At 44.8% G+C, this 21,194-nt stretch overlaps 3 protein-coding genes and 2 pseudogenes across 3 annotated transcripts; 3 read left to right on the top strand and 2 right to left on the bottom strand.

Annotated features, from left to right (window-relative positions):
- Window positions 1-435: 435 nt before the first annotated feature.
- On the bottom strand, window positions 436-798 carry LOC112902549 (uncharacterized mitochondrial protein AtMg00820-like). The gene has a single exon (XM_025971672.1). It carries the CDS (start codon window positions 796-798, stop codon window positions 436-438), a length of 363 nt encoding a protein of 120 aa, XP_025827457.1.
- An 810-nt stretch (window positions 799-1,608) lies between these two features.
- On the bottom strand, window positions 1,609-3,103 carry LOC112902548 (annotated as a pseudogene).
- A 534-nt stretch (window positions 3,104-3,637) lies between these two features.
- LOC112903444 (wall-associated receptor kinase-like 10) lies at window positions 3,638-9,088 on the top strand. The gene is made up of 10 exons (XM_025972717.1): window positions 3,638-3,900; window positions 4,017-4,104; window positions 4,675-4,746; window positions 4,869-4,959; window positions 5,065-5,137; window positions 5,232-5,316; window positions 5,403-5,488; window positions 5,581-6,693; window positions 6,785-6,928; window positions 7,763-9,088. The coding sequence occupies exons 8-10, from the start codon at window positions 6,069-6,071 to the stop codon at window positions 8,929-8,931; spliced, it is 1,938 nt and encodes a 645-aa protein (XP_025828502.1). The 5' UTR covers window positions 3,638-3,900; window positions 4,017-4,104; window positions 4,675-4,746; window positions 4,869-4,959; window positions 5,065-5,137; window positions 5,232-5,316; window positions 5,403-5,488; window positions 5,581-6,068; the 3' UTR covers window positions 8,932-9,088.
- LOC112902547 lies at window positions 3,650-5,661 on the top strand. Its single transcript, XM_025971671.1, has 4 exons — window positions 3,650-3,900; window positions 4,017-4,104; window positions 5,480-5,488; window positions 5,581-5,661. The coding sequence occupies exons 1-4, from the start codon at window positions 3,650-3,652 to the stop codon at window positions 5,659-5,661; spliced, it is 429 nt and encodes a 142-aa protein (XP_025827456.1).
- Window positions 9,089-10,734: 1,646 nt separating the features above from the next.
- Window positions 10,735-12,778, top strand: LOC112902546 (annotated as a pseudogene).
- Window positions 12,779-21,194: the final 8,416 nt, after the last annotated feature.

Here is a 21,194-nt window from a genome sequence, read left to right as displayed (position 1 = left end):
ACCTTAATGCCAAGACAGAAGGAGAGAAGCCTAAGATCACTCATCTAGAATTGGCCCTTCATCTCCTTCTTGAACGTATCGATGGCCTACTTAGATGATCCGGTGATCACCGGGTCGTCGACGTAGACACCGACTAGTAATGGCTCCCCGTGCTTGCCACCACCTCGCCTGTAAATGGCGTGCTCGTGCGCGCTCTGCTTGAAATCGAGTGCTTTGAGCGTTGAGTCAAGCTTCGCATTCCAGGCCCGCGGCGCCTGTCGTAAGCCATAGAGGGCCTTACGCAGTCGCAGCACCTTCCCATCCTCCCCTAGGATGATGAACTCGGAAGGCTGCTTGACGTAGACCTCCTCCTTCATATCTCCATTCAGGAAGGCTGATTTGATGTCCATGTGGTGGACAAGTCCAGCCCTCTTGAGCTGCAAGAGCTAGGAGCACTCACACCGACTCCATGCGAGCCATAGGAGGGTATACTAAATCAAAATCGACGCCGGCCTGCTGAACAAAACCGCATGCCACCAATCGTGCCTTGTGCTTGAAGACTTTGCCCGCCTCGTCGTGCTTCAGCTTAAACACCCACTTTAGCCCAATGGCCTGGTGCCCAGTTGGGAGTTTAACCAACTCCCAAGTCTTGTTGCGCTCAACCGAGTTGATTTCATCGCACATTGCCGCCCTCCAGGCTTCCTCCCGCTCCGCCTCAGCAAAGGAGCATGGCTCCCCCGTGCTGGTGAGCATCAATTCCGCCTCCTCAAACTCTACTTGCTCAAGGCCTAGGTGCGGATCACTGAGCAAGTCTTCCATTGTGCGATAGCGCAATGGGGCATCATCGTGGTTGTTGTCGAGGCGTGAGTCGTTGCTGCCATAAATCGGGGAAGAACTCGGAGCAGCGCTCGAAGGTGAATCAGCACTTGGAGCGGCCTCTCGAGTACTTGGAGTACCCTCCCGAGCATTTGGAGTGGCCTCACAAGTACTTGGGGTACTCTCACGAGCGCTTGGAGTGGCCTCACGAGTACTTAGGGTACCCTCGCGAGCACTTGGAGGGGCCTCACGAGCAATCAACAATTTGATCATCCCTCGGAACGCCAGATCTCAACAGAGCATATGGAGATATTGGTTCCTTCAACCTCCCATCAGAGTGACGAGGAGGGAGCACCAACTGAATGAGCGCTCAGATTACTAAAATGTTCATCACGAGGATATATGGAAATTGCATGGCCAACATAAGGGGAAAAACATTCTGAAGGAAGCGCGATGCATCTCAATGTATCAGTTTTCTGATAACTTTTCATGTTCGAAATGGAGAGTTTCCAGTACAGTAGGCCAGGGAGAGATGGTCCAACGTGGCTAGTTGCTTATGTAGCAACAGATATCATTTATTAGAATTAGAACTTTTGCCGTAAGAGCGAATTAAGTCTCCACAATATCAACAGCTTCTCATGTAGTCATGCGTGTGCATAATAGAGCACAACCATCCATATAGCATCAAGCCGGTAAGATTTGTTTCGTGTTTGCCATATCAATGTCATGTATGCATCCATTATTTTTTTATGATAACAGTTGGCTGATGTCAAACAATAATACCTAGTCGGCCAGTCCAACTAAAACCTGCTACTACCACTGGCCTGATGCTGCTCTATCTCGAAGCAACATATCTCTCTCCTCTTTCATCTTATTTGCAATCACAACTACCTTTGGGTTATAGAAACGATCCATAATATACTTCTTTTCCTCTGCTTGTATTTCTTTGATGGCACTTGGGTATGGGTTTGGCGGCGGTTCCTTCCCTTCACTGCGGGTGATTTCTTTCAGTTCCTTGTATGCTTTCTTCTTTGCTTTCTTTTCTTTACGATACTCAAACTGTAAAAAGGGTGATAGTCATCAAATAAAACTGACAGTGTTTAAACTTGTACATTTCTATAACTTGCAAATTTAAACAGAGTGGGCTCGGAATAGGATTTTGTGTTAAGGGTATTTGATAAAATTAACAAAAGGACATCTTCGGAAGAGGATTATTACATCTGCTACAGCCATCGCATAATCTTCACTGATTCCTTGCTCTTTCAACTCCAAGACACGCCAAGCAAAAAGTCGTGCTGGTGGCGGATCAAATCCGCTTATCCTGAAACGACGGGACATGTATTAAAATTCGTGTTCAAAACGAGACAAATTTAGATAAGAGCACCACTTGTCATGTGCAAAGGAAATAGATAAACAATAGATAATTTCGCCCTTCCCTTCAAAACTTGGAGTCTTAAATACATGTATACTATTTCAACTATACAGTTCTGAAGTGGTAAATTTTTATAAGGAAATCACAAAGCACACGATAAGGAACTTACTTGATTGCATCGTGGTAGAGCGAATCTGGATGCTTTTTGAAGAACTTCTTAATGTACACATCCTCTGGCATCTCAATCTTCTTGATCTTTCCATCCACACGAGGAAATATCACGGAGGTGCCCTAATCAACAAGTCTCATATTTCAAAAAAAAAAGTTTTTTGAAACGACAAGTCTCATATTTCAATTGACCAGCAAGCAATATGACTAGCAAAATAAAGGCAAGACTGTAACAGAAAAGTAAAATAACAATTTCACAAAAAAAGTAGCGAAACATGCATGTCACTGCTTCTTCACTTTACAAACCTCTAGCCTCACAATGTAGCATAAAAAGAACAATGCAACCCGTTTGAGAACAGAAACGATAACAAAGCAGCACGAGCTACACGAATCACAGCATAAGCAACACCATGGCGTTCAGGGTGATTGGTTGATGAGAAAGTAATTTGAAACAAATCGTGTTTCAGCACAGAATCACGTCATTTTACGACGTTTCAGTTACAGATCCATGGATGAGCAACCAAATGAACCGTAGAGTTTCGTTGACATAGTCAGCTAGGCGCAGGGCAGTTTACGCGTGGATCTGGCAACCAATCGTCGCTAGAAGGGTAGATGAACAGAGAAATGCAGACGTAGATGCACAGACACAGCTAGGGATATGGAGATGCGGGGGTGTCGTAGGAGAGCACCGACTCTTCCATGGCCTTGAGCCATGTCCTTCACCAGCTTCCGCGTCTTGGTCAGCAGGTCACCGCGCACGTACGACATCTCCCTCCTCCCGTGGGCGAGGGCCTCCTTGCCGGAGACTGCGGCGCCGCAACTGGTGAAGAATGAGGGCGCCTGAGTTGAACCTGTGCGAAATGGATATTTTTCTACCAGCTCAATCGATAAAGCATACGGTGAAGCTGTTTTCAACTTAGATTGGATTAGGGAGAAGAAATTAGAAATCGTAACTTCAACCAGTTCCGATCGGGAAAAAACCTATTTCGCCAAACGATTTTCAAAGTAGATTCAGTTTGATTAGATAAGCTGCTTCACCGAAGAAGACCAAACGGGATCTGAATGTCTGAATACCTATGCAGGGCTTCATTCGTAACGTGCAGGAAAGGGCCCAAATGAGCCCACTAGCTTCTACGGTCACGCCCTCTCAAAAAAAAAAAAAAGCTTCTACGGTTCCGCTGTCGCTTGTTTCCGCTTTCTATAGAAGAGAAACGTAAAACGGCTTCTTAAATCTGGCGAGGAGACGCCTGATAAAAGTAAAACCCCCCAGAATCCTCCATTGTAGTAGCTCTTCACCTGCAGTGTTATCCTGCCATGGCCATGGCGTCCGCCCTTGCGCTCCTCCTCGCGCCCAGCCGAGGTACCCTCTCCGCCCCATGGCATCCCGGCCTCGCTCCTCCTCCTCCCCCCGGCCACCCTCTCCGCCCCAGCCGCCACCCACCCGCGCAAGGCCGGGAGCCCCCAGCAGCTCCATGCCGCCTCCTGCTGCAGCAGTTCCGCTCCGGCCGTAGGAACCGGTGGAGGAGGCGCTACCGGAGCGAAGGATTGCAGTTCTTCTTGGCATGGTAATTCGATTCTGCGTTCGGTGCTGCTTGTGCTCTGCTTGCAGCTGCTGGCTCTCTAACACGCAATTGAGAATCCGAGTGTGCCCACTTCAAACTGTATTTATGCATTGTAACAGGTATTTGATGTCTCTTGATATGAATCCGATTGCAACTAAGGCGGTCACTTCTACCGTCCTAACTCTGGCCGTGGACCTCACCTGCCAGGTACATTTGCAGCATTTGGCTTCAGTCTGATGCAATGCAGCATGACTTTCGTAGTGACTTTCAGACAGCCTAGTGCTACTGTGTTACTGTTTGTTTGTATACCACGAAACTGTCAAATTTATTGTTCATGTAATGGAAGCACTGAATATCCACCATAATCCCGAATTCAATACCTTGTTTCCACCTAATTGTGCTCAGATTTTTTTCCCTGTACAAGTCAGTTGTATGAATCCTCCATAAATATGTGTCAGGAATAGAATCACACTGAAATTTTGTTCCCAATCATGACGTTCTCTGGATTATTATGTGAAGTTATTTTGGTTTGCTGCTGAAATAATGATTACCGCTGGCCTTCAATAGGGTAGGTTCACCTATGCAACTTGAAAGACCAAACTTCTCAGATAAGCAGACTATTATAGACACCTACTCTACTTTGTAGTAACACTGATATTGTGTGAAATTACCTATTAATGTATGCATGCCGAAAATGAAATTGAAACAAATGAATAAGCAAGCAAGCAAGCAAATGAAAACAACCCAATTAAGAAGTTCAATCCATTGACTGCATAGGGGATTGCAGCAAGAAGTGTACGGAATCAGTGATTGGGAAATGTGCTTCACAATTTCAGTTCTGTGTCATAGGTCAGGTTTAAAACTTGCCTTGATGGTGAAGTATTTTTGTCCTATATTTTTGGCTATTGCTGTTGTTTGCTACTTAAACACCTAAACTATAGTCCTAAATTTATTTTTTCTTTGTATTCCAGCTTGCGATCGATTGAGTTCCAAAGCTTGATTTGAGGAGAACATTCGTATGCACATTTTTGGGCCTTTGCCCTTGTGGGGCCAACTTTACATGTATGGTAATCTTTTCTGAGCTACAAAAGTAATTATCACTATGTAGTGTGTCTAGCATCATTTTCCACCACTATTGTTTGTTTGATAGTTAGTCGACATTTGCAGGTACTTGTATTTGAGTAAATTAGTGACAGTCAGCGGAGCGTCAGGTGCCATTGCCTGCCTTATACTTGACCAGGTTTGCATTTTTTTTTTGCATGTCCTGCGATTTCTTTGTTTCTACTATTATTTATTTTCTTTTGATGTTTTTTATCTCTTCTCATCCTGCTCAGTTCTCCCATTTTCATTGGAGTTTTCATGAGCTTACTAGTCACCATTGCGGGGAAACCCTCTCTTATAGTGCCAAAGCTGAAGCAGGTGAGGTGAACCTTTCCATACTCTTTGGTATGATATGCATGCACCCTGTTTCTTGCTATCTAATTTTCATCTCTGACATCTACAAGAGTGGTTATCATCAGTGTTGGCAAATTGGCAATTATGGATACCGTTTCAGTTTTTGAATTTCTACTTTGTCCCCCAGAAGTTTCAGGTATTTTAAGATGCTCATGTCCACAGGTTGTTATATTAGTGTGTTGTCTGTGTTGCCCTTGCTAACACTGCCAATTTTTTTTTTCCATTCAGGTGCTTGCTGCTAATTTTGTAGCCCTTGCGTGGAATGTGATTTTGACATTTAAGGCTCACAAGGAGGTTACTGCAAAATAGGTGGCTTCATAGTAGGTTTACTGACTGACGATGTGCATGCTAATGTATACTATATCTTGCCTCTGCTTTTAGCATGAACATATGCGTTATTTGTGTTGTGATGGGTTGATGAAGCTCATCGCGTTGGCAGTGTTGCCTCCTTCAGACTTGGTTATGCCACCAAGGAACTTATTAAGGAGACAATTTGCTGGCGATGGCCATTGTTTTGGTTGGTTGGATTACTAAATGTAAGCAGAGGGTAGAAGGAATCTACTACATATGAATGTCAGCCCACTTGTCTGTATATATGCCGTGCTTGGGTTTGCCCGCCTGGAATTGCGTAATGCCTGACGTGGACGGTATGTAGTGTGTGTGTATATATATATATATATATATATAATCGATGCCATGCTCTGCTACCTGCATATATGTTTGAAGCCATGCCACGCCCAGCAAGTTCAACTACTACTGTGACAGTACTGCTGCCCAGTTGGAGTTGGTGGTGGCCGCTCCTCTTGGTGGTGGCGGCGGCGGTGGTCGCCGACGCCGACGCTGACGCAGACGCCGCAGCCCAGCCCCAGCTGGGGATGGGGCTTCGTCCCAACTGCAGCACCACCTGCGGCGGCGTGAGCGTGCCCTACCCCTTCGGCATCGACCCTGGCTGCCACCTTGGGGAGTCGTTCCGCCTCACCTGCAACACAAGCCTCAAGCCGCCGTTGCTGCTCCTCCGAAAGTGGTTCCAGGTCATGAACATCTCCCTCGATGACTCCACCGTGCGCCTGACGGGGCTCAACCACATCGATACCCCATTGATGGTCCCGATCCTGGGCCTCAACTTTGGGTACCAGCTGCAGGAATGGTCCGTCACGTCTACTGGCGCGGTGCCAGGGCCAAATGAGGGACGTCCTGGGAACGCAACGTGCCCATATGATTTGGGCACCACCGCGTGCCATAGCCGTCACAGCACCTGCCAGGGCCTCAGCATCGGCGGCTACATATGCAAGTGCGATGAGGGTTACCAAGGCAACCCTTACCTCAGCGACGGATGCCAAGGTAAATTTAGTCATGTGTACGTGCAAATATAGTAGCACGCACGGCGTGTGCTTTTTATGCCCAGGAATGATATTTTACCCTTGATTATTAGATATTGACGAGTGCTCGCTCCCGGGTAAATGCTTTTCAAATTGCACAAATTTACCTGGCGGGTATTGGTGCCAATGTCCAGAGGGAACCATTGGTGACCCATCTACTCGAGATGGCTGCGTCAAACCACGTGATCCAAATAAAGGTAATTCTTATTCTTAAATTAACTAGTCAGCCCATATATGTAGCAAATGGTTGTTCAAAGTTCTTCAGACTCTTATTATATATAAATACTTGAGTTTTTTTTACAAGATTTCCTCATCTAAATTCTGAAGCCTTATCTTTCGATATATTTTAGTGTTCTTTTAGTTCGGGAACACTAAAATGATATATATGTTTTTATTTTGTTTTGTAAATACTTCACAATCTCTCATTTTTGTTAGATTTTATCTTATGTACTGGAAAATAGTGGTCAAAGTAGCATCTTGAACACCGAGAAAAAGTAAAAGGAAGTGGCATATTTCTTTTTAACCACAAAGAGCACACTCTGAGTGGAGCCTAGGAATATCCCTTTTCTAGCACCGAATGTGTTGAGAAAGCTAGGCACGACTGGACAAAGCACAAGTAACAATTTTGCACGTACACATAGAGCTTGGAGTAAGGCCCCACTTAAAACTAAATTGGTGTTTCTCTTTTATTTCTTGAGGTCTTCTATTGCAGATTATCATGAAGAGTTTTCCGTGAAGAAGGTTTCCGGCCTTTGTGCCAAACTTTTAATAACAACCTTTTATGATAAATAATAGTGCTTTATGAATCTAGATAGCAGTACACATATCTTGGTGAGAAATATATATGTATGTGTTACACAGAGAGACTTAAAAAAGCGTCCTCCAAACTGTAGATGAATAGGGATGATCCTGGTGGCACAAAATTGTTTGCACCTACTAAGATAAATATTCCAAGTCACATTCTATAAATAAAAGATTGTATTGTGCTCTTCTATTGATGTTTCTAAAGTTAACCATTGTGTCAATCTCAGGGCTAACCATTGGCCTAGGAGTTGGAAGTGGCGCAATGCTCCTCTTTCTAGTCCTAAGCATCACATTTACGATCTATAGAATCTTGACACGAAAGAAGAGGATGAGACGGAGATGCTTCGACCAAAACCATGGTCAGTTGCTACAACAATTAGTATATCAAAGGGCAGACATAAGTGAGAGAATGATTCTTACTTTAGATGAGCTAGAGAAGGCCACCAACAACTTTGACAAAGCCCGTGAGTTAGGTGGCGGAGGGCATGGCACAGTATATAAGGGAATTTTATCAAGTCTACACGTCGTGGCAATTAAGAAGTCAAAGATAGTGATACAGAGAGAAATTGATGAGTTCATAAACGAGGTTGTTATCCTCTCTCAGATAAACCATCGGAATGTTGTGAAGCTTCATGGGTGTTGTCTTGAGGCAGAAGTTCCTCTACTTGTTTACGAGTTCATTTCCAATGGAACCCTTTACAATCATCTTCATGTGGAAGATTTGTTATCATTGCCATGGAAAGATAGAGTGAGGATTGCTGTTGAAACTGCTAGGGCACTCGCATATCTTCACTCACTTGCTTCGATGCCAATAATTCACAGGGACATCAAGTCTCCTAACATACTTCTTGATGATAACTTAACAGTGAAGTTGTCAGACTTTGGAGCTTCGAGGTACATTCCGGTTGACCAAACCGGGTTGGATACAGCTGTGCAAGGAACATTTGGGTATTTGGACCCTACCTACCATAGCACGGGGCACCTTACTGACAAAAGCGATGTCTATAGCTTTGGTGTGATTCTTGTAGAGTTGCTTACCAGAAAGAAGCCAGTTTCTTATAGATCCCTAGAGGGTCATGGTCTCATAAACCATTTTGCTTCCCTACTTTCAGAGGATAACTTAGTTCGTATATTGGATCCACAAGTTGTCAAGGAGGCAGGTGGGGAAGTTATTGATATCGCACTGTTGGCAGCAATGTGTGTGAAATCGGTAAGCAAGGAGAGGCCGACCATGAGACAGGTGGAAATGACGCTTGAAAGTATTCATGCAGCAAAAGAGTACTATGCTTCGAGTGACATAACAGAGGAGTCTGAGGAGAACTACGTCCGCGTGAATGATATGTCCATTATTGGAGGGACGAATGAGGACACACTGCAAGCCAGCATTGATTACTAGAGCTTGCTTGGAGGAAGTTCATGTCTCGAGACCGATCAAGTCGTCTTTCAGTTGAGTGACGATGAATCGACATGGATCGATGCTTTGCATTATTGCGGCTGATAGTTATTCTGTCTGGAAAAAGAAGTCACTTCCACCTTTTGCAATTTAACATGTGATCCTGACTGATGCCATCATGCCAAAGCTACTTTTTATTCCTTTGCAATAAGAGGGCCTCTAAAACATCTGTCGAAAAATATCGTTCTTTTGGATTACTATATATGTGGCTATCGGTGCTAGCAGCGTAGACACGCTGTACCTTGATTTGAAGCGTGTTCGTTTCCTCCCCTCTAAAGTTTAGACCCGTCACATCAAAGAGAATCTTGCTATTTAGAAGTATTAAATAAAATCTGTTTATAAAACTTTTTGCACAGATAGGTGCTAATTTGCGAGACAAATTTAATGAGCCTAATTAATCTATAATTTGCCACAGTGATGCTACAGTAATCATCCGCTAATCATGGACTAATATACCTCATTAGATTCGTCTCGCGAATTAGCCCTAGGGTTCTGCAATTAATTTTATAATTAGACTTTATTTAATACTTCTAAATAACAAGATTCTCTTTGACGTGATACCTCTAAACTTTAGATCCTAAAAAACGAACACACCCTTAGTCTTGCAGCGGCACTCAAAATTTTCAGAGTTAGTCAGTCCAAAATTTTCAGAGTTAGTCAGTCATTCAGTCATTGTATGTTTCATAGATTATGTTGTCACTTATTGGTACTTGATCTTTGTTTTTTACTGATTAGGACTCTTTGTTTATGCCACTGAGGACGTATATACGAAGGAGATCGAGAATTTGTAGGGAATTAATGGGCCTTGTTTTGGTTGGGTTGCTGATCGAATTAGCGGAGCGGAGGTGTTTGTTGGTTGGGTAACATTTCTTTACTAGCTATATGAGCTGCGCTCGTGGTACTACTCGCCACTAGTTTGGTCCTTCGGCGGCACCTATGGATGCCTGCCATCCTAACTGCATGGGTGACCCCGTCACTTCAGCTGGGACATGCATTACACGCTGATCGATCAACTGACGTGCCTAGCTAGTTCCTGGAACACTGCAACTATATATATGCATTCTATTGCCGATCCAGCACCATCGATCACGCAAAGCCACCGCCGGAAAAGGAGCTGATCTGAGGGCCATGCGCCGCCGCTACCATCAATGTAGTTCAGGTATTGTGACACTGCGATCATCACTGCTTGCAGTTGCAGCGGCGGCGCTGCTCCTCCTGATGGTGGCTGACGCAGCTGGTGCCGGCCATGATGGCCAGCTGATCGGGCTGCCCAACTGCACAACCACCTGCGGCCGCGTGAGCGTGCCCTACCCCTTCGGCATCGAGCCCGGCTGCCAGCTGCCGGGGTTCAACCTCACCTGCTGCAACACAGGCTACAGCAAGCCGCGGCTTCTCTTCTGGCCCGCCGGCGACCACTACGTCATCACCAAGATCTCGCTCGACCGCTCCACCATGCGCTTCTGGCCGCGGCACGAAATCAAGGAGCCGTCCCTGGTGCCGGAGCCGGAGGAGAAGGCGGTGCTCAACGAGACCACCGACCGCCCGGGCTGCCACCTCTTCTCCAAGCAGCTGGTCATGGACTGGGAGGTGGGGTCCCAGACGCTGCGCCCGCACGAGGCGCGCCCTGGGGACGCCATGTGCCCTCGGGATCTTAACAGCACGGCGTGCCACAGCAGCCACAGCACCTGCAGCGCCACCACCGGTCCGTACAAGTTCAAGAGGAACGGCCTCAACCACACCACCGGCTACGTCTGCAAGTGCGACAAAGTTTACCAAGGCAACCCTTACCTCGCCCAAGGATGCCAAGGTAATTAAATGTGTGTATGCATATTTTTGGCATCCTGATCACATGCGATGCTAATATAGCGGCACGGTTGTATTATTGTCTAAATATATATTACATTTCTAGTGTTTATTTTTAGCTTTTGGACAAGCAAGATTTAATTGCATGTATGTGCATTTAATTACCTTTTTTCTTTTCTCTTTTTGGAGGTGCATAGGCATTAAGTGCCTTATTTTTCTCTTTTCATGGTGCATGCATTTTAATTGTTTATTTTCTTTTTCCAACTTTCTATGGTGCATGAGATGCACTTGATTAATTAACAGATTTAACTAAGGGTGCCTAGATATTTTTCTGCGTGAGAAATCCAAGGAATGTACTTATTTTGGGAAAGATGTAGTACACAATGTATACTTAAGGATTAAATTGCCCTTTACTACGCAACATGCACTAATATATATCCCAAAGGATGAAATTACTAACTTTTTTGTGAGAAGGATGAAATTAATTTGTGTTGTTTGTGCTTGATTTAGGTGTCAACGAGTGCGAGCTTTCCAATATATGCTTTGGTAATTGCACAAATCTACCTGGCACATTTTTATGCCAGTGCCCCAAGGGAACCGTCGGTGACCCATCTACTCGAAATGGCTGCGTACCGCCACATGATCTCGATATAGGTAACAATTACTTATCCCACACAAAACCAACCATATATAGGATTAACAAATTTATTTCGTAGGTCTCTCAAAGACACCTATGAAAAACAACATTTCTTCCAAATCCTTTCCAAAATCTTATATTCTAAATAAATAATTTATAATTCAAACTTTGACAATTTGGTGTGCGTCTCTCAGGGATAATCATTGGCCTAGGAGCTGGAAGTGGCAAGATTATCCTGGTTCTAGTTATAGGCAGCAGATTTATAATACTTATAATCCAGAGACGAAGAGATAAAAGGATGAGACTATGGTTTTTCAAAGGAAACCAAGGACAACTGCTACAACAACTAGTATGTTAGAGAGCAGACATAGCAGAAAGAATGATCCTTCCTTTAGAAGAGCTAGAAAAAGCCACCAACAACATTGATAAAGCTCGTGAGCTTGGCGGTGGAGGGCATGGCACAGTGTATAAGAGAATTTTATCGCACATGTGGTGGCAATTAAGAAGTCAAAGATAGTGATACAAAGAGAAATCGATGAGTTTATCAACGAGGTTGCTATTCTTTCTTAAATAAACCATAAAAATATTGTGAAGCTTTTTGGGTGTTGCCTTGAGACAGAAGTTCCTTTACTTGTTTATGAGTTTATTTCCAATGGTACTCTTCACAATCATCTTCATGTCGAAGCTTCGGTATCACTATCATGGAAAGATAGATTGAGGATTACGGTTGAAATTGCTAAGGCTCTGTCATATCTTCATTCGCTTACTTCAACGCCAATAATTCATAGAGATGTCAAGACTCCTAATATACTTCTTGATGATAATTTAACTGTAAAGTTATCGGACTTTGGAGCTTCAAGGTATATTCCAATTGATTAGACCGGGTTGGATACTACAGTCCAAGGAACATTCGGATACCTTGACCCTATGTATCATAGCACGGGGTATCTTACCGAGAAAAGTGATGTCTACAGTTTCGGTGTGATCCTGGTAGAGTTGCTTGCCAGAAAGAAGCCCGTTTCATATAGATCCCCTCAAGGTCATAGTCTTGTATACCATTTCGTTTCTCTACTGTCTGAAGGCAACTTATCTCGCATATTGAATCCATAGGTGTCGAAGGAGGGAGGTGGGGAAGTTGTTGACATTGCTTTGTTAGCGAAGATGTGTGTGACGTTTGTAAGCAAGGACCGGCCGACGATGAGACAAGTGGAGATCATGCTCGAAAGCATTCATGCGGCAAAGGAGTATGCCTCAAGTGACAATATGACGGATGAATCAGAAGAGACTTACGTCGGAGCAAATAACTTGTTTGTTGGAGGGAAAAGCATGGGTGCTGCAAGCCAAGATTGATTAAGAGGAAGAACTGATGTGCGAAATAAAGCAAGCAATCGGTGCTTCCTCCCCCTTGAGGCAGCTGCAGCCATCTATGTAAGTGTTAGTACCCCGGATGTTGTTGTTACCAAGTCAAGTGGGCCTCCACGTCCGCGCGTCGTCGGCCCTGAATGGGTGAATGTTCTTGCATGCACAAACAGGGCCTGAGGAGCCCATGTAACGAGTACTAATACCGCTAGCTGAGGGGAGAGGCCTTATCATGTATGAACTAAGCACTTGTGCTTCTTCTTCCTCAAGACACAGCGGATCTCGTGCCGCCTCTGATCCATTCCTATCCCCAATTTCTTGCTACTCTTCCTGAATTCCATCTCTCTCTTTGATCCCCACTACCCTGCTGCTAACAATTTGGTATCAGACTTATTCAGTTCTGGAGAATTTGGTGACTACTCGCTGATTTGGTAACTGTGCCTTGCTCATCTTGGGCTTGCTGCTTCCTGTAATTCCCATCCCCGCCGAATTGCAGTTCGCCATCGCTGCCCTGGATCCTCACCCCACCCACACTCACTTCACTCGGCTCCAGCGTCGCCAGGGCGCCATGAACCCCGACACGAAGATGATCCTCGACAAGCTCCACAAGAACAACGACAAGTGGGAGAAGCGCATCGCTGATCTCGACACCAAGTGGGAGGCCCGCTTCAGCGACGCTGATGATGCTCGCGAGGCGCGGATCAAGCGGATCAAGAAGGTCGTTGCCGCTTTTGAAGCGTGGTAGCCCGACATCGAGGGTACGGTGGATGACATCAAGCTAGAGTTCTGCAAGATCACCAAGCACCTCGAGTGGGTCATCATCAACCAAAAACCCTCCAACATGGGCATCTTCACGGTGCCTGAGTCGGCGTCCACGCGCCTTCCCGCTAGATCCCCCACCGACGGGCCAGTTGGCCACCACGACGTCCAACGGCACCAGGAGGATGGCTTTGGGTCTGTTACGACCTTAGTTCATCCCCAGGTCAAGGGTATGTGCTATTCCACCCAACCAATCCCGCTGAATACCGGTACCAATCCTTTGCCTTATCATGGATCAGGGGGTCTCGGAGTTCTAGGGGTGTGTCTTCTGGTAAATTGCCCAAGCTTAACTTCCCTGTGTTCGATGGTGATAACCCCAAGCTTTGGATAAGTCATAGTGAGGATTATTTCGATCTCTTTGACCTTGATCCCACCAGATGGGTTAAGATTGCTTGTATGCATCTTAGGGCTGCTGCCTCCCGCTGGTTGCCCTCTGTTGAAAAGAAACTGAAATCATGCTCTTGGTCTGAATTTAAACAATTAGTCATGGACAGATTTGGCCGTGAACAACATAAATTGCTAGTGCGCCAATTTCTTAATATCAAACAGTCTGGTAGCCTCTCTGATTACATCGACAGATTCTCTGAATTAGTCGATAGGTTGATGGCTTATGAATCATAATCTGATCCTCTCTACTTTACCATGAGATTTATTGATGGGTTGCGTGATGATTTGCGTGTTGCGGTGCTTATTCAGCACCCTTCTTGCTTGGATACTGCTGTGGTTCTTGCAAAATTGCTGGATGAGGTGGCATCAGTACGGCGCAAGGAGTTCAGGCGCTCGGATTACTCTTTCCAGTAGAAGCTTGCTTCGGGTTCACCATTGCCGTTACCTTCTCCTCCTCTGAAGCCATCTTCATCGTAGTCTGATGATCGCCGAGGCACCGATGCTGCTCGCGCTCGATCAACAGATGAGAGGTGGCGTGCTCTGCGTGCCCAACGTCGTGCACAAGGCCTTGTCAATTCTAGAAGTGGTTCAAGGGGCATTCCTGTTCTGACCAAGTTCAACTCCATGCAATGCAAGAAGTAATGGAATTGTTCCAGCTGGAGGATGATGATCAGTCTATTGTTGAGGAGAAGCCTACTGATGTTTCCCGGTTATTTCTCACATTTCTTCTACCAAGTCCATGTAAATGAGGGGGTTTATACAGGGCAAACCGATGAGGATTTTAGTGGACTCTGGGAGCTCCCACACCTTCATCAGCAAGGATCTTTCTAACCAGTTATCAGGGGTGTCATTATTGCAAGTTCCTATATCTGTGCAGGTAGTTAATGTCAGACAATCCAATGTTTAGAATGCATGGTTGATACAGTTTGGTCTATTGCTGACTATTCTTTCAGGGGTGATCTCAAGATGCTACCCTTATCGTCCTATGATATGATTATTGGCCTAGACTAGTTGGAGCAACACAGCCCTATGCAAGTGCATTGGAAGCACAGGTGGCTCACCATTCCATATGAAGGTTCCACTGCCATTCTTTGTGGAGACCAAGCTGTTTTTCCTGAAGGATCTGCAATTCACATATGCTCTCTGCAAGTCGATATCTCTGACAAAGCTAAGGTGCTTATTCCTAATAAAGTGCAACAGTTGCTTTCTGATTATGCTTCCATCTTTACTGTGCACACTGAGCTTCCCCCACAAAGAGCATGTGACCATTCTATTCCATTGTTAGAGGGAGTTGCTCCAGTGTCTGTCGAACCTTATAGATTTGCCTCTACCATGAAGGATGAGATTGAAAAGCAGGTTCAGGAGATGCTAGATAATGGTATTATCCAGAAAAGTAGCAGTCCATTCTCTTCATATATGCTCCTAGTCAAGAAAAATGATAATACCTGGTGCTTTTGTGTTGATTATAGGCATTAAAATGCCATCACAGTCAAGGGGAAGCACCTTGTTGAAAGATATCTAGGCCCCTTAGTGGATTTTGGTGGTAGATGATAAAGCATATGTATATTTAATCGTGTTATCAAGTATGTGTGCAGGTGCTAAGGGTGATTAAGCAAACCATATTACGAAGCATGACCCCTCAAAAGGGAAAATGAAAAACGGTATTTCAAATTTACTTGAAGAGTAGATTTTATTTTGAAATTGAGTATAGGAACGTTGTACTGTCAAGAGGAACTTTGATCTACATGTGTTGATGTGGTAGTTGTGCTTAAGAGAACCTACAAAAAAATATGAGAATCAAATCTACCACTATAGACAGCCTTCTTGTGAAGTTCCCTGCTAAACCCGGAGTATCCGGGTCCTGGTCCGGAATGTCCGGACAGAGATGTCCAGAGTATCCGGACATATATCTGGAGTCTCCGGGTAACTGTTCCCCTTCCGTAAATTACTCTGAGTCCGGAGTATCCGGACAAATATCCGGAGTATCTGGGTACTCTTTCGCCAACGGCTAGTTTTCTGTGAAAGGGGTATAAATACCCCCATACCCCCTCACTCAGCCGTCTCTCTTGCTCATTTCGACCAGAAACGCCCACCAGCTAAAGAAGAACTCTCTCACTCCCCCTTTCTTTATTCTTGAGTGATTTCCTTTGGGGATTCAAGTGAGATTGTTGCAAGAGCAAAGATTTGTGCTAGTGAGCTTCTATTCCATCCCTTGAGCACACCATCCTTGTCTAGTCGGTGGATTCAAGTTTGTTACTCTTGGAGCTTCAAGTTTCTAGATGGCTAGGCATCGCTCGTGAGTGCTCAAGCAAGTTGTGAGCATCACAGGAAGTTTGTAATCGTCATTTCTCTCGGAGAAACTCATAGTAAGTGATCTTAGGTTTGAGCGTTGGTCTCACTATTGGGAGAGAAGCATAGGGGTACTTAAGCACCGTCTCTTGAATCCTTCCTCAACGGAGACGTAGCTCCTTTGGGAGTGAATTTCGAAAAACAAATTATATCTCTCTCTTGTGCTCCTCACTTGTTTTATTGGTTATTTGCTTGTGAGACTAACTTTCTAAGGTTTGAGATCAATCTACTATTATACAAGGCTCTAGAGCAAGACAACTGGTAAGAAACACTTCAAAGATATCACTAGCTCTTCTAAATTTACTCGATCTAAATCACAGCATCAGTATTCCTTTTTGTGTACATTGTTTCATACCCGGATAGTCCAGACACTATCTCCGGAAACTCCGGACACAAAGCGTTTTAAGTTTCAGATTAGCCTATTCACCCCCCCTCTAGGCATCTTGAGTTCCTTTCACCTGTGCCTGTTATTGATGAGTTCTTGGATGAATTGGCCTACGCTAGCTAGTTCTCAAGTCTAGATTTGAGGTCAGGATTCCATCAAATATGTCTAAAACCTAGTGAGTAGTTCAAAACAGCCTTCCAAACTCACCGTGGACATTTTGAATTTAAAGTAATGGCATTTGGGCTAACTGGTGCTCCAGGCACTTTCCAATCAGTAATGAACACTACTCTGGCTTCTTACTTGAGAAAATTTGTGCTTGTCTTTTTTGATAATATACTGATCTACAGCAGAACATATGAAGAGCACTTGGTTCACCTTAAGTTTTTATTTGATTATTGGTGAAAGATCAGTGGCTAGTCAAACTGTCCAAATATTCCTTTGCATTGAGGGAGATCCATTATTTAGGCCATGTGATTAGTGAGAAAGGTGAGGGTACAGATCCAAGTAAGATATCTGCAATTTCTCATTGGCCTATTCCTGTCAATGCCAAGCAGCTAAGGAGTTTTTTGGGGCTAGCAAGGTATTATAGGAAGTTTGTGAGGAACTTTGGTATTATCTGACAGATCTCCTCAAGAAGAATTCTCTGTTTGTGTGGACTAAGGACCATGACAACTCATTTTCTGCTCTAAAGACAGCTTTATGCACTGCCCCAGTCTTGTCATTGCCAGACTTCACTAAGTCATTCTCTCTTGAAACTGATACTTGTGGATTAGGTGTAGGGGCTGTCCTCATGCAAGATGGTCGCCCCCTGGCTTTCATTAGTAAGGCTTTAGGCCCAAGGTCCCAAGGGCTATCTACTTACGAAAAAGAGTATCTAACTATATTAATGGCTGTGCAGCAATTGAGGTCTTACTTGCAATACAATGAATTTATCATATACACAGATCAAAGAAGTTTGACACAACTTAATGAGCAGCACCTTCATACACAGCGGCAGCAAAAAGTATTCACTAAGTTGCTAGGGCTTCAGTACAAAATCATTACAAAAAAGGGTGTGATAATACAGTTGTGGATGCACTCTCAAGGAAATCAATTCATGATTCCAAATGTTTGTCTATTTCTTCTTGTTTCCCACGGTGGTTGACTGATGTGGTGAATGGATACCAGCTGGATGAGTATTCTCTTTCTCTCATGGCCAAATTAGCTCTTGATCCAAGTGTTGTGCCCCATTTTTCTATTACCAATGGTTTTCTTCATTATAAGAATAGAATATGGGTTGGTGCTAATCCACAAATTCACTCTTGGTTGTTACAAGCTTATCATGACAGCCTAGTTGGGGGTTGCTCAGGAATGCTTGTAACGTACAGAAGGCTGAAATTGGAAATGAATGAAGAATGATGTACACCAATATGTCAAGGCTTGTATGATCTGCCAAAAGGCTAAGCCAGATAGGACAAAGCTTCCTGGTCTTGGTCTTCTCCAGCCCCTTCCAGTGCCTTCTTCTGCTTAGCAGGTTATCTCTATGGACTTTGTGGAAGGATTGCCTAGGGCATATGCTGCTAACAGTGTGCTAGTAGTGATTGATTCTCTTACCAAGTATGCTCACTTTATTCCACTTTCCCACCCCTTTACTGCTGGTGGAGTGGCCAAGTTATTCATGAATCATATCTATAGGCTGCATGGGTTGCCATCAGTGATTGTGTCTAACAAGGACTGTGTTTTTACTAGCCGGTTTTGGAAGGAGCTATTTCAGTTAGCTGGTGTGGAATTACACATGAGTTTGAGCTATCATCCTCAGTCTGATGGCCGGACCGAGAGGTTAAATCAGACAATGGAAACCTTTTTAAGGTGTTTTATCAACTTTTGCCCATCTAAGTGGATACACTGGCTTCCTCTTGCCGAATTTTGGTACAACACCTGTCATCACTCCACTATCGGCATGTCGCCATTCGTTGCTCTGTATGGTCATGCACCTAGGCAGTTTGGTATATCTGAAGCTAATGATGTGGAGGTGCCTGAACTGTCAGTTTGGCTACAAGACCGTTAGGTTATGACTGATCTGATCAAACAACACCTTGATCGTTCTAAAACCTGTATGAAGAAACAAGCTGATCAGAAAAGGAGTGAAAGGCAGTTCTCGCTAGGCGATATGGTCTTTCTCAAACTTCAGCCATATGTGCAAACATCCTTGGCACCACGTTATAATAAAAAATTGGCTTTTAAATTCTTTGGGCCTTACAAAATTCTGAGCAAGATTAGAAATGTGGCGTATTGGCTGGATTTGCCTGCTACAACAAACATCCACTCGGTGTTTCATGTCTCACGGCTTAAACCAGCCGTCTCTTCTGAAGCTCAGGTTACTTCTATTGTTCCTTCTGTACTTGACATTCCCCGTGTTCCATTGCGTGTTATCCAGCAACGTACGGGGGATCGTGGTGGTCGTCCAGTTGGCCAAGTGCCGTTGCAGTGGTCTGGTTTATTGGCCACTTGGGAAGATGCGGTTGATCTCCAGCAGGCTCCCGCTTGGGGTCAAGCGGGTTCTCAAGAAGGGGGAGTGTTAGTATTCCGGATGTTGTTGTTGCCAAGTTAAGTGGGCCTACACGCCTTTAGCCCAGGAAGGCGAACCCGCGTGTCGTCGACCCTGAATGGGTGAATGTGCTTGCATGCACAAATGGGGCCTGAGGAGCCCATGTAACGAGTACTAATACCGCTAGCTAAGGGGAGAGGTCTTATTATACTAAGCACTTGTGCTTCTTCTTCCTCAAGACACAACGGACCTCGTGCCGCCTCCGATCCATTCCTGTCTCCAATTTCTTGCTACCCTTCCTGAATTCCATCTCTCTCTTCGATCCCCACTACCCTGCTGCTAACAGTAAGCTGCCATACATTGAGCTTATTACACCGATAGATTATTTGTTGCTTAATTTGCCTTCTTATGCAATTGCATTGATACATGAACTATATATTAATTTGTAATTTCAGAAAAAGAAAAGGGCCAACTTGGTAATAATCAAGCAGGTGATCGATGACGCGAGCATGGCGAGATGATGATGTACGCGGGCGGGTACCCATCGAAGAGTGATGAGACGGCGGGGCGGGCGGGCGGCAGGTTGGCCGCGAGGAAGCACGTGCCCGGACAAAAGCATCGTCTTCTACCTCGTCGCGCTCCGTGTGGGCGGACTGGACTGTAGAGAGGTGGGTGGACCCGGAATTATATTCTTATCTGACGAACAGGCAGTGCCAAGGACGGGGCAGCGGTCAACGGAGCTGCTAGCTGAGATCGATCTCCAACCATTCCATTTCCATGGCAATAGATACTGGTATACTGCACTGCACATCGATGGCGCGCGTTGCGTTGAAGAGAACTGAGCCTGAGCTACACGGGCTGGTTTAGCATCCGTTCAATTCATGGGGATCTGGCTGTCGGTACGAACTCCGACCCGGCCCTAACGTGGACGTGGTGTCTGGACTCTGGACTGCCTCGCCGGACTCAGCTCGCTCCTCTGCGACGGCCTTGCATTGGGCCGCTATTTTTGACTGCCGCTCTGCGGCTGCAATCAGCAGCAGCATTCCAAGCAGCCCTCCCTCTGTTGATGAGCTAGCCAGAGCAGCTCTTTTCCTTGGTCTTCTCTGTCAACACAGTAGACTGATGTGTCACCGTCACAGTATACTGCTGGTGGTAAAAGCATCAGATTTTACCATCATCGCTACTCTACTGACGGTAGTTCGTTCCCCGAGCCTAAAATTTGGAGGGATCACATCAAAGAGAATCTTGTTATTTAGAAGTATTAAATAAAATCTAATTATAAAATTAATTGCAGAACCCTAGGGCTAATTCGCGAGACGAATCTAATGAGGTATATTAGTCCATGATTAGCGGATGATTACTGTAGCTGTGGCAAATTATGGATTAATTAGGCTCATTAAATTTGTCTCGCGAATTAACACCCATCTGTGCAAAAGGTTTTGTAATTAGAATTTATTTAATACTTCTAAATGATAAGATTATTTTTGATGTGATGGGTCTAAAATTTAGAGAGTAGGAAACGAACAGGGACCAGTATTGCTTACAAAGAAGAAATGCGTTTACTTTGGACAAGAAGCCAGCAGGGCAGTCCTGCATTTCATTTCGTTTGATGATCGACGACTGGCAGCTGTCAGGCAAGCCAGCAAGGATCCAAATTAGAGATGGATCAATCTTCTCATATTTAATTCCCAAGGACGTGCTAACTCGTGGTGCTCTGTTGCTGTCCAATTCCGTCAGTTCGGCTGGCTTCATCTCAACGTATCGTGTGGTCTAAGCAGCCTGTTTAACGTGCTATATATTCATAACAACAATTCACGCTTTACTACTTTATTTCAGTACTGATCGAGCCACCTGACACAATCCTCCTAATAACCACAGAAAATGAGACATGCATGACGATCTCTTGCTGCTCGTTCATTCCAAGGAAAAGCAACAGCAAG

Source organism: Panicum hallii, chromosome 8 (assembly GCF_002211085.1).
Source record: "Panicum hallii strain FIL2 chromosome 8, PHallii_v3.1, whole genome shotgun sequence".
NCBI lineage: Eukaryota > Viridiplantae > Streptophyta > Magnoliopsida > Poales > Poaceae > Panicum > Panicum hallii.
The sequence above is the reverse complement of the archived record's forward strand: the minus strand, read 5'-3'. Positions and strand labels throughout refer to the sequence as shown.